The sequence below is a fragment of the Euleptes europaea genome, chromosome 4 (assembly GCF_029931775.1).
Source record: "Euleptes europaea isolate rEulEur1 chromosome 4, rEulEur1.hap1, whole genome shotgun sequence".
Classification (NCBI taxonomy): domain Eukaryota; kingdom Metazoa; phylum Chordata; class Lepidosauria; order Squamata; family Sphaerodactylidae; genus Euleptes; species Euleptes europaea.
This window is the reverse complement of record NC_079315.1, coordinates 93,317,919-93,330,045: the sequence shown is the minus strand read 5'-3', so window position 1 is coordinate 93,330,045 and position 12,127 is coordinate 93,317,919. Positions and strand designations below refer to the sequence as shown.

At 43.7% G+C, this 12,127-nt stretch overlaps 1 protein-coding gene across 1 annotated transcript in view; it reads left to right on the top strand.

The window, feature by feature from the left end:
* Positions 1-11,147, top strand: part of NLN (neurolysin) — a 39,095-nt gene extending 27,948 nt beyond the window's left edge. The window contains exons 9-13 of the mRNA XM_056848145.1: positions 729-930; positions 2,197-2,383; positions 4,239-4,367; positions 6,175-6,311; positions 10,837-11,147. Of these exons, the coding sequence (XP_056704123.1) occupies positions 729-930; positions 2,197-2,383; positions 4,239-4,367; positions 6,175-6,311; positions 10,837-10,968 (787 nt within the window). The 3' untranslated portion in view covers positions 10,969-11,147. The remainder of the gene's footprint in view (positions 1-728; positions 931-2,196; positions 2,384-4,238; positions 4,368-6,174; positions 6,312-10,836) is intronic.
* The last annotated feature ends 980 nt before the right edge of the window (positions 11,148-12,127 follow it).

Below are 12,127 nucleotides of genomic sequence, written 5' to 3'. Positions count from 1 at the left end.
GGATATGTAATTAATGGGTGAATCAAGTGCCTGTCACTGGGCATACAGGCTTCACATGTCCAAAGGTAATGGTGCCTCTTGTTTTCCCTTGAAATCTCTCTGAAAGGAGAGATGCTAAAGCTTCAGAGGATAGGATATGTTCTTAATGCCATAATTTCCATGACTAAGAATAGCTTACAGTAAAACAGACACTCAGAAGCAGCCAGAGTTATCCCTTTAGTAGTATGTCTGAATTTCAGGAGGGAGAATGTTCTTTGACTCCCAAGTTCCATGGCTGTTACAACACTACAAGGAGAATATTTTCCTGATTTAAACTTTTCCAAGAAAAGAGCCCCTTGGCACAGAGTGGTAAGCTGCAGTACTGCAGTCCAAGCTCTGCTCATAACCTGAGTTTGATCCCAACGGGAGTCACTTTCAGGTAGCCGGCTCAAGGTTGACTCAGCCTTCCATCCTTCCGAGATCGGCCAAATGAGTACCCAGCTTGCTGGGGGTAAAGGGAAGATGACTGGGGAAAGCACTGGCAAACCACCCCGTAAAGCAAAGTCTGCCTAGTAAACGTCAGGATGTGACGTCACCCCATGGGTCAGGAATGACCCGGTGCTTGCACAGGGGACCTTTACCTTTAAGAAAGGAATGAGCCTATCCTACTATATATAAGCAGTACCAAATGATTCATCTTCTTTTTCTATGATACTTTAGTAAAGGATGGTTTTGGCCTATTTTCTTAGAGAAGGAAAGTACGGACATGCTGCCTGCTTTGGTCTCCAGCCTGGCTGCCTGCTCTCTGACGGCAGCAGAATGATGTCGGTAGCGGCTCTGGTAACCAACTTCACAAGAGCAACAGTGGACCGCCCCTCACTCCTACGACATGGTGAGGTGAAAACTTATTTCCATGAGTTTGGACATGTAATGCATCAGATATGTGCACAGGTTAGTAGGCATTTTATTATTCAAGAACAGAACAATAAATTTAGTAACCTGTGGCTTGGATCCTGAAAAGCACTTCTGCTAACAAACGGGGTGAGAGAGTGATTTTTGGTGATTCCTCCTTCTCACTGCTGGCCTCCAGTTCCTCCTCATCCAGCTCCTGGGAATCCCGCGTTTTCCCAGCAGTAGCATTTCAGGGGGTGTTTGGGGCTGCAGAGGGAGATGGGGAAATTGTTGTTCTCTGCTGACAGAAATCCTTAAGTCAACATAAATTTTCTGCAGGATCCAAACCACTGTATGACTTCCATGTTTAAAACAAACAAGGTATCAATAGTAGCATGTAAATTTAACCAGCTGCAATGTGCTTTCTTTCCCTCCAGATGAAATATGTTTTATTCCCAACATAATGATTCATTTGGTTGGATCCTCACACATTAGGATGCTGTAGCTGTTACATTAGAATTTAAAATGTCACCATGAGGCTCTAATGAAAGTCAATGGCAAATTTGGTGGTGTTCAGATACATGCTTTTATCTTGCACCTAAACTTGCTTCTTATCTCTGGTGGCTTCAGGCATTAATAATCCCAGGTTTTTCAGCCTTTTGGCTAAATTCAAGTTAGTGTGAATAATCCCAGGCTTATTTACATCATCTCGCCTTGGATTCTCGCTCTTCCTAACTCACAAGCTTTATATAGAGGAATTTTTGTATATAAAGATAGATGGTAAATTTAACACTGAACTTCTTAACAATTCTATGTATATGTGTATATCAGCAGTGAAATCCTTGGGGGGGGGTGCTCGCTCGCTCACTCATTGGTAGCTCAACTAAGGTTGCCAACCTCCAGGCCTGGAGATCTCCCAGAATTAGAACTGATCTCAGGCAACAGAGATCAGTTCCCCTGGAGAAAATGGCTGCTTAGAGGGCGAACTCTGTGGCATTATACTCACAGAGGTCCTGCTCTTTTCCAAACCTCTCCATCCCCAGGCTCCATCCCCCAAATCTCCAGGTATTTCCCAACCCAGAGTTGGTAACCCTAGGCTGAACATATGTTGTCCGCAACACCTTCATGCTGCCACCCTCCTCTCCTCAGTTCTCATGAGAGATTTGTTGTGTTGGGCTTCCCATACAGTTAAAAGAATGCTGAGGAATGAGGAGGTAAAGAGGGCCTCAATTCATATCACCGTACAATGGGCCATGCATATATGCTATGCCTTCCTTAACACTTCACTCTGGATTCATTACTTGTGTTTGTTTTCATCTTTGGCAGACTGACTTTGCTAGGTTTAGTGGAACTAATGTGGAAACGGATTTTGTAGAGGTACCTTCCCAAATGTTTGAGAACTGGGTATGGGAGAAAGAACCTCTGAAACAAATGTCAAGACATTATAAAGATGGAAGCCATGTTCCAGATGATCTCCTTGAAAAACTGGTTGCTTCTAGGCTAGCCAACACAGGTATTCCTTTGGGGAGGTCTTTTATTTGGTGTTTGTGTGGGTGTGCAAGAATTAAATAACTGGCATCAAATAAAAAGATACACCCTTAGAACTGTAAGCAATGTTTTGGTATTTTAATTTTTTAATCATAAGGGGGTGGGAGTCTAAATAAATCTGTTGAGGATCTTTCCTGAGATATCAAACATGATTAATGAACGTCAAGTTCTAACTTCATTCCTAGAGAACTGCTATTGAACTCAAGAGATGAGCTCTGTGGAAAATCCTAGAGAACACTCATTCAGGATCAGTATCTGTTTGATCATATCTTTATTTCTTCCTCCTCCTCCCAGAAACTGACTCTGTGATTTAAACCTTTGTGGGTTCATGGGATGATAGATTGCTACTGTGGCTAGATCCAAACACCCTTCTAATTTTCTTTTCATCATAATTTTGGCCACTTATTTGAGGCTCAGAATGACTGGTTCAAGAACACCAGACTACTTCAAAACTATAGAAAAGTGATAGTGATAGTAATATTAGTATGTCGGATATTTGATGGGTGTACTAAAACTGTAAAATGTGAGTGGGCCATGTTTCTTGTAGCCATTTCAAGATGTGTATCATATGGGAATATGATTAAAATACAAAACCATTATGTTTTTAGTTATGTTTTTAAAATATATATTGCCTTGACACTCCTTGTAGAACAAATGGCATGTGGAGAATGTGAATTTTAACCTCCTAAGGTTCAAAGCAGCATTGAGTGTCCATTCCAAAGCATACTGTGTTCAGCTGGAATAGAAACAGCAGATTTTTGTCCATTTGTATTTGAAATTCATTTTGCGGTTCTTTTGTACACTGTCTTCTGGAAGCCAGTGACCAAAAGGTGTGGCACTATCTTGACTGGCTTAGTATATCAAATGATACAGTGTACTGTTGATGGGTATGTGTGTATAACTGTTTTTTGGTGTGTGTGTGTTTTTTTTGTTTAATTGCACATCTTCATTGCTTTTTTAATGCATTAAGAAACCCTTAGATGGTTGGGAAAGGGAGGAAGCGCAAAAAGCTTCAGGCCCCCTCTAGATCCTTCCTTAAGGACAGTCTGAGGACCAGTTCACGTGCTACAAAGTCCATGTGGTAGACACATGTTTCAGATTTTGGGGGTTTCATGCACTTGGCTCTGCATGCTGGGAAATCAATTCATAGACATGACGGGGGCCCATTTGGATTAGGATTTGGACCACAGTGCACACGGAGAAGGGGATTCAGCCTTCTTTCCCTCAGGCATTTGCTCAACTTGAAGGAGCCAAGGAGTATTATTATTCCCGTTGGAGAAACCTACATGCAGCTATCAGTACATATATTTCCCAGTGGGCAAACAGCTACTCCGCAGGGCCATTTCAGGTCATAGTAAGGTGAGAGGGGGAACTGAACACCCTTCTCCTGCAAACCAAGCCTGTGTGCAATGGATTTAAGTTTCCAGTGAGGAAATCCCAGAACACATCTGTCAAAAGTCCTCGTGGACTTTTGAATCAGCCCTGAGGGAGAGATTCAACATGTGAATCAGCCCTGAGGGAGAGATTGTCTGAACAGAACCTGTGTGAAGCATACAAAAAAATCCTTTCTATACCATTGTTCATTAGCACAATCAGTTCTGTAAAATCTCCCATTTACCATCATTTCCTCTTTACTGTTGCCAGAGTAATTTCAGTTTTGCTTTTATAATGGCATATCTTTTTTATCTGATTCTATTCTGTTTAAACACCTAAAAATCTAGTATGTTCTGTCCCACGTAGGGTTTTGCAGCACTCACAACGTGTTTCCAAACTTCTTGTCCTGGTTTGTTGATGGTGCTTTGATCCTCTGATTTAACTAGGACTTCTGACTCTTCGCCAGATTGTCTTGAGCAAAGTTGATCAGTCAGTTCATACTAAATCTTCGGCTAATCCTGCTGAGGAATATGCCAAGTACTGTGATGACATTTTGGGAATACCTGCAACACCTGGTATGGACATTTTAAAACTTCCATTTATCTTTTATTACTTTTAGAAATGCAATAGTCCTTTCCAACAAGAAATTAAACATTTCTTTTGACATTTTTTTTAAAGTGGGGGTTACTTTCTAGATTGGTTCATTTGTAAACTACCAGAAATTTTGAATCCATGGGAACTGTATGGTTCATGGCTGTTTGGTTTCAGATAAAAACATAAATGTTGGGGAAAACAGAAACATACATAATACTGAAAAAACACTCCAGAGCAAGTCTCCTCAAAATTCTACTGAAGTCTATTCAGTGGGGATTACTTCCAGGAATATTTTCTTAGGGTTGCACTGTTAATTTCTTTTCAAGCCCAAATGTATTCTATTGCTTTAGCAATATACAGTGCATCATTTATAACTGTTAGCATACAACATTGTACTGCTTGGAATCTTCATGGAATCTTTAAATAAAACCGTGCCCATTTTCTGTAAGCAAAATTGTGAATGATAGTCAACACTTGTGAGAGAGCTGCCGACAGTGTACGATATACACTTTTGCATATGTATCTCAGTCTTTACAATCTAAATGTATGAAAAAATAAACATTGAAAATAGAAAATAAATATTGGGGTAAAAAAGAGTATATGAATGGTCTTATACAGTCAGATAGACTGTACAATATTTAGATATCACATTAACCTTATAACATCGAGAATAGAGAACTCTTCAGTTGCATATTAATAGCATTGTGTGTGTAAAGTGCAGCTGATTTATGGTGGCCCCGTAGGGTTTTCGAGGCAAGAGACAAACAGATGTGTGGTTTGCCATTGCTCTGCATAATGACCCTAGACTTTCTTGGTGGTCTCCCATCCAAATATTAACTAGGGGTGACCCTGCTTAGCTTCCAAAATTTGATGAGATCAGGCTAGCCCGAGCCATCCAAATCAGGACATTAATAAAAGTACAGAATATTAAATATGGCCATACAGACACTGAACATATCCTTGAAAATTTAATTGCGTTACATAAAATTCTTCATAAAATATTTTGAAGGAGAAAAACATTTTACTCCTGCCAAAAAAAGAAAAAAATTATAGGAGGTGGTTTTTTTGTGGGTTTTTTTGTTTTGTTTTATTTTTTAATACTCCCCAAAATTAAAAAAAAATCCCTTTGGAAAAGTTGCAAACAATTCTCAGGGTAGGTGGGCTTTTTTCCAGGTCTTCACAGCTCTAGTTCTTAAAAAAAAACCAACCCAATCTTTATTACTTCCTTGGGCAGAAGGCATGGATTTATTGAATTAAAATTGCCTCTTTGAGCAGAGAACAGAAGGGAGCATCCCATGTACTCTGCCAACCTCTCCTCTGAGCAGAACATGGCCAAAAAGAGAGTGAAAGGGCAGATACGCTGAATGGAGCCTGTTTGCCCTGCCAGGCCCCATGTGAGAGCTCCTCCCATTAGAACAAGCTAGGGTGCAGTCTGCCTTTAGTCCCTTTGCTCATGTGTACGCTGCCCAACTCCTGCGTCACGCACAATACTGTCAGGTAGCCAAGATGGCTCTTGTGACTGGTTCTCCAAGAAGGGGCTCAGTATGGCCAACAGATGAAAATTCTACACCGCTTTTTATTTACTTGTTATATTTGTATTCTGCTCTTTTTCTGAGAAGTTCACAGCAGAGTCAGTAGAGTCCTCCAGCTTCCATGGAACTGCTGGTTGAGGCCAGATCTGATTAACGTCAGAGGTTCAACTGCATTTAGACTCTCCTCTGAATCCATTCTTTATTACACTTTCTCTGTAACATTGGTATATCTGCGTGCCGTTTTCTGTTTTTTAAGGTACAAATATGCCAGCCACCTTTGGGCATTTGGCAGGTGGATATGATGCCCAGTACTATGGGTACCTCTGGAGTGAAGTCTTCTCCATGGACATTTATTACAATTGCTTTAAACAAGAAGGAATAATGAATCCAAAGGTAGGGAAACTTTGTTTATTTATTATTTCCATTTGTTACCCCGCTCTTCCTGGCCAAAGCCAGGCTCAAAGCAGCTTACAGAATATAAAAGTCATATTAATCAATAAAAGTATTAAAACATTTTAAAATAGCCCTATAAAATCATAATCATTATACTAATTTACCTAGGTGCCTCTAACAAACGAGTCACAATACAACAACCCAGCTAGGCGAGCAGATGGAAGGCACCAGATGGAATAAAAGGTGTTAACCACAATGGGAAGGTTAGGGAGGCCGGTCTTTATATATAGCTGGCCTCAACCATAAGCCTAGCAGAATAGCTCTGTTTTATAGACCCTGTGGAACTCTTTGAGGTCCCGCAGGGCCCTGGTCTCGCTAGTGAGGCTATTCCACCAGGCAGGGGCCAGAGCAGAGAAAGCCCTGGCCCTGGTCGAGGCCAGCTGGACACTCCTCAGGCCAGGACCCACCAAAAGATTGTTATTAGCTGAACGAACAGTCCTCTGGGGAACATACTAGGAAAGGCGCTCCCGCAGATACGAAAGTCCCAGACCGTGTAAGGCTTTAAAGGTAATAACCAGCACCTTGAATCTGACCGGATATTCCAGCTGGAGCCAGTGCAGCTGTTTAAGCACTGGTGTGATATGAGCCCACGACGAGGACCCAGTAAGCAGCCTTGCTGCGGCATTTTGTACCAGCTGGAGTTTTCAAGTCAGCCTCAAGGGCAGCCCTACATAGACTTTATGCCACCTTACATGGATGGCAATGTGTCAGTTTGCTCGACTGAAGTCTGAAAAAAGATGCTTTGCTAGAAAGGGCAGAATTAGCATATTTGAACACAGAGGGAGGCATTTTGGCAGTACTTGTGTCCAGTAAATGGGCTTATAAAACTGTGGGTTGGATCCAGACTAATGATTTTGCAGGCACAAGGATTTCTGTACATGGAACATAATTTTCCTGCCTCCTGCCTCCTGTGGCAGCCTAAAATGCTCCTCCCAAATCCTGTTCTCAGCAGGGTCCCTCTCCCCCAAGCACAGCATTTTGGGAGGCATTTCAGGCTGCTATGGAAATGGGGAAGCAGGAAAATCACCGTCCATGGGCAGAAATCCTTGTGCTTGTACAAACGTCTCGTCTGGATCCTATCCTGTGTCAGTGGGCCTACTTTATGAGGAAAAATAGATGTATTTTTATAAGACATTTACATTAATTTAATACGTAGTGTTAGAGAAATGTTAAATATATATTTTAACGCTTTAAAAACTTTGGTTATTTTGAAATTCGTAATGGACAATTCTCTGCATGAAATATGGTTGTTTTTTTCCTATTTAGATGTTTTCACGCTGAGGGAGGTGAAGTTATGTGTTACTGTTCTGTTCAGCTTGGAGGCTTAATAATATATAATTCCATTTCAGTTCTGCACCTTTTCATCAGTTGTATTTTCATGCATTGTCTATGAATTTGTTTTTAAAAGCAAGCAAATTTTCATGTAATTCATAATATAGTTCAAAACACAGAGTGTATGTAAAAGTTGGTTGAGCAACCATGTCCTGCATTTTCTTAATTGCAAACTTGTCAAATGACCAAGCTGGTCTAAGCCTAGAGCCCCAGATAGTTGTATCTACAACAATAATTAATTCTTGAAAGTTTTACTTTGCATTATAAACAAAAATTGATCAGTATAACTGGAAAGGGTTTTTTGAAATAAAGGTCACAACAGGCACCCAGTACTGCTTCCCCTTCCATAGCTTACTACCAAGCTGAAGAGCATTCACATAAGCATAACTGACTCCAAAGTTTATCTGATATTATGTGAACAGTAACCCGTCCAGTTCCTCGCTTGTTAATAAACTAGCCAATAAGCTGCCAACAGCTAAAGGGTTGCATTGTATGAGATTCCTGCAAAGGAAAAGAGTTAACAAAATGACAGCTGCAAATAAGAGACGCAGGAGGAAGCATGGAGAGCAATATTGTTATGTTCTATGAATAGACTTGGGTGAAATGTAGACTCCAGGAGCAGCCAACACCAGTGTGAAAACCTCTTATGAGACTAGACAGATCCATATAAAAACTGGGTTACAGATTATACCTCACAGATTATGGAACTCCAGCATTGCATGGAGTCCAAGGATTATTCTGTATGTTGCGTGACAGAAGCAACCTCCCATGAGGACAAGATAACTTGTATACCAGTCCTAAGGGTTAGGCACGTGGACATTTAGATGATGTAAATATGGCAATGTAAATATGGAAACAGACTGGAGAAAACAATCTTCATTAGTGCCCGAGATGCCTACAGGTCCTCTGTATGTTGCTTAAAAAGTGTTCCAGACATGTAAAGTCTGGATGCAAAGCTTAGTCTAAGGCAGTGATGGCGAACCTTTTAGAGACCGAGTGCCCAAACTGCAACCCAAAACCCACTTATTTATCACCGAGTGCCAATGCGGCAATTTAACCTGAATACTGAGGTTTTAGTTTAGTAAAAACAACTCATACATTAACATCTTTTGCCTTAAAGGAAAAACACAATAACAGATCTTTCAATGATACAAACAACTTTTTAAAATGCCACTATGTTTTGTATACATGTAGCTGCCTTATACTGAATCAGACCCTCGGTCCATCAAAGTCAGTATTGTCTGCTCAGACAGGCAGCAGCTCTCCAGGGTCTTGGGTAGAGGTCTTTCACATCACCTAATTGCCCAGTCCCTTGAACTGGAGATGCCAGGGATTGAACCTGGGGCCTTCTGCATGCCAAGTAGATGCTCTACCGCTGAGCCACGGCCCCTCCCCTCCTGGACACGCAGCCGCGCCCAGCTGTTTGATGTTTTCAGAGCCGTGGGTGGGAAGGATTCCCCCCTCCCCGCCCATCAAAGATGAACATCCCGCGGCGGCACAGACGATATGCCCCAGCGGCTGGGCATTGCGCCTCTCCTGGGCGGGAGAACCACAGCAGGATTGGGCCCCGGCAGGCAGCAGCCTCAGCACCCTGTGGTGTGGGGGGGTGGCGGCAGCTGCGAGCTTGCCGCTCATGGGGGGGTCTCCCTCCCTCCTTCCCCCTGACCTTGCTTTGCCTTGCAGTGCAGGGCCGGCGCCGGCTTCCCAGTCTGTCTGGGCTCTGTGGCCAGAGCGCCAGGAAGGCGTGGCAAAGGCCTCCCTCCTGCAGAGCGGCGGCCGCCACTTGCCCGCCCGAGACCCCCGGCCGCTTTCCCAGCCCTGGAAAGGGCCCGAACCTCAGCCGAGCGCGGGCCGAGCGCAAGGGCCAGGGGGCCAGGCAAGACAAGCGGCCAATGGTGCAGACCCTGGGGCAACACCCCCGCCCTCGCTCCAGTCCAGCCGACGGGCCTGCCCCTCCCCATGCCACTGCAGGGCGAGCTGGCAGCCTGGGGCCTGGCGCGCTCCTTGGCCCGCTGGCGGCGCCTCCACAGCGCCTGGCCCGGCCTGCGGAGGGAGGCGTCGGAGAGGACGCCCCCTCCGAAGGGAGCGCAGTGCAGCCGCCATGCAGAAAGGCTCCGGCTGCCACAAGCGGAGGAGCGCCCCGCCCACCCCGTCCACGGTACCACCAGTGCTGCTCCCGGGGCCCCCGGCCTTCTGCCCCTCGCCGCCCAGCCCCGCAGCCCCCGACGGCAGCGCCGCCCCGACAGAGGCGATCCCGCTGGCGGCCCTGCCAGAGTATAACCCGAGCTACCCCTGGGCCTGGCTGTGTGTGGGCCCCTCACCCAGCCTGGCCCTGGAGGCACGGTGGGGAACAGCAGCAGAGTGAGGGCGGGCGGGGGCAGAGCTGGAGAGGCAAGCGGCGCCGACAAACAGCTGAGCTGCGGCCGACCCTTTCCCCTTCCGCCCCGCCAGCGCTCGTCCAATGCCCAGCTGGGCGGCGGGCCACTCAGAAGCTGGCGGTTCATGTCTTCGACTCCCCCTCGCTCGTCCTCCTGTCTCCCAGCCATTTGTGGGGAGGTCCCTCGCTGTGCTCCTCTCTCGTGCCGGCCGCAGCTCAACTGAGAGAGAGGGAGAGAGCTGCGTGCCGGCAGAGAGGGCTACGCGTGCCGGAAATGGCACGCGTGCCATAGGTTCGCCAACACGGGTCTAAGGTGTGCTTAACATATGAGGAACTGTAGAAAGATGCATGCCTCCATAAACTGCCCAAAGAGACTTTTAAGTATGTTGATGGATTAACGCTGGAGCTCTTCTTGAGAAGAGGAATTTTTTAAACATAAGACTACGATAATCGATAGAGATGGTGCTCCTTATGCTGAGTCCAACACATGTTTACACCTCTCTAGTTCCCACGAGTTTTGCAAACCTAGTTTGCTCGGAGTATGATAACCAAGGGCTGGAGTGTTCAGAAGGTTTTTTCTTACCCTTTGTTGACTGCAGAAGGACAAAAAGCTTGTGAAAGGACAAAAAAAATATGTTAGCTCTGTGGTAAGACTACCTCCTGCTTCCATTCCATGGAAATTTCCTTTTTTTGTTGTGGATTTAGAAAATTCACATAAACATGAAATATTAGCCAACCTTTTTATTTTCTTTTTAGGCTGGAATGAAATACAGAAATCTTATCCTGAAACCCGGAGGCTCATTAGATGGAATGGATATGCTCCAAAAAATTTTAGGTCGTAAGCCAAACCAAAAAGCTTTTTTACTGAGTAAAGGATTATATACTTAATAAAACTACGGGTTCTTTGTAATTGGATGTCATCTGGGGAATCAGTCTTGAAATGCCTGCTGATGTTCTTGACCTGAAAGGTAAAACTATGAGCGTTTTTCACTAGAAAGATCTAATTGCTTTTATAATGTTTTTATTCCTGGTTTTAAACGTTCATAATTCTCAGTACTTCCCCCCCCCAAAAAAAAACCCATAATGAAGTACTGTGCTGAATTTCTTACTTTTAATCAGTAAATTATTTGTGGATTGTGATGGAAAACATTGATGTGATGTAAAAAAAAAGCCTGCTAATCAATAAATATAACATTGCACATTTTGTGGATTCTAGCTGTGAATAACAAACTGACTTTTTAGTCTACAGGGTAAAATGGATTGTTGGCCCTATCAATTTTTTTTGAACTTCACCCAATGGGCAGGTGCCATTTTGAGTCATTTATCAAGTTTTGAGACATTTGGTTACCTCACTCGAAAGTTCAGCATCCACAGAACGATAAACAAAGGCTAAAATTCAGAAAAAAATGTTGCCAAAACGTTCTGATTTCCACCACTTGAGTCTTCAGAGAATGAAAATCTGTAGATTCAATCATAAATGGGGGCTGGAGCAGAAACAAAATGTCCTTTTGTTACCTGGGAGGTCAGGGGAGGTGAATTGGTATATACCACATGCAGTTGATAATTCCATACCCCAAGCCAAGTTTACTGTCCACATCTCTCCTACTGCTATTCTGAGACTTAAAGAAATTCCTTCACCACATGTTTTCACTGTAGTTCATTCCATGTAACCTCAGTAATTTATAGTAATTTTGAAAAACGGATGCCCATGTGAGGGGGGTGGTCAGCTTGCCAGGAGGCAGCTGTAACCAAGCATTTTCTGCTTCCCTGAGCTGTAATTTTTTCATACTATTTTGATCAAAGATTTTTTTTAAGAATACAAAAAATGGATGTGAGCTTATTTGGGGGATCAGTAACTCAGTATGTCAGAGTGAGTCAAAAAAGGGAAGCGGGATAATCAACACAATAAAAGCATCAATGGTTAATTTTGCATACTCAACGGTATAGTTGTAAGAGACCATTGCTGACAGGCAGAGCATCTGCTTTGTATACAGAAGGTCCAAAGGTTTGTTCCGTGGTATCTTCGGTAGTGTATAAAACCTCTACC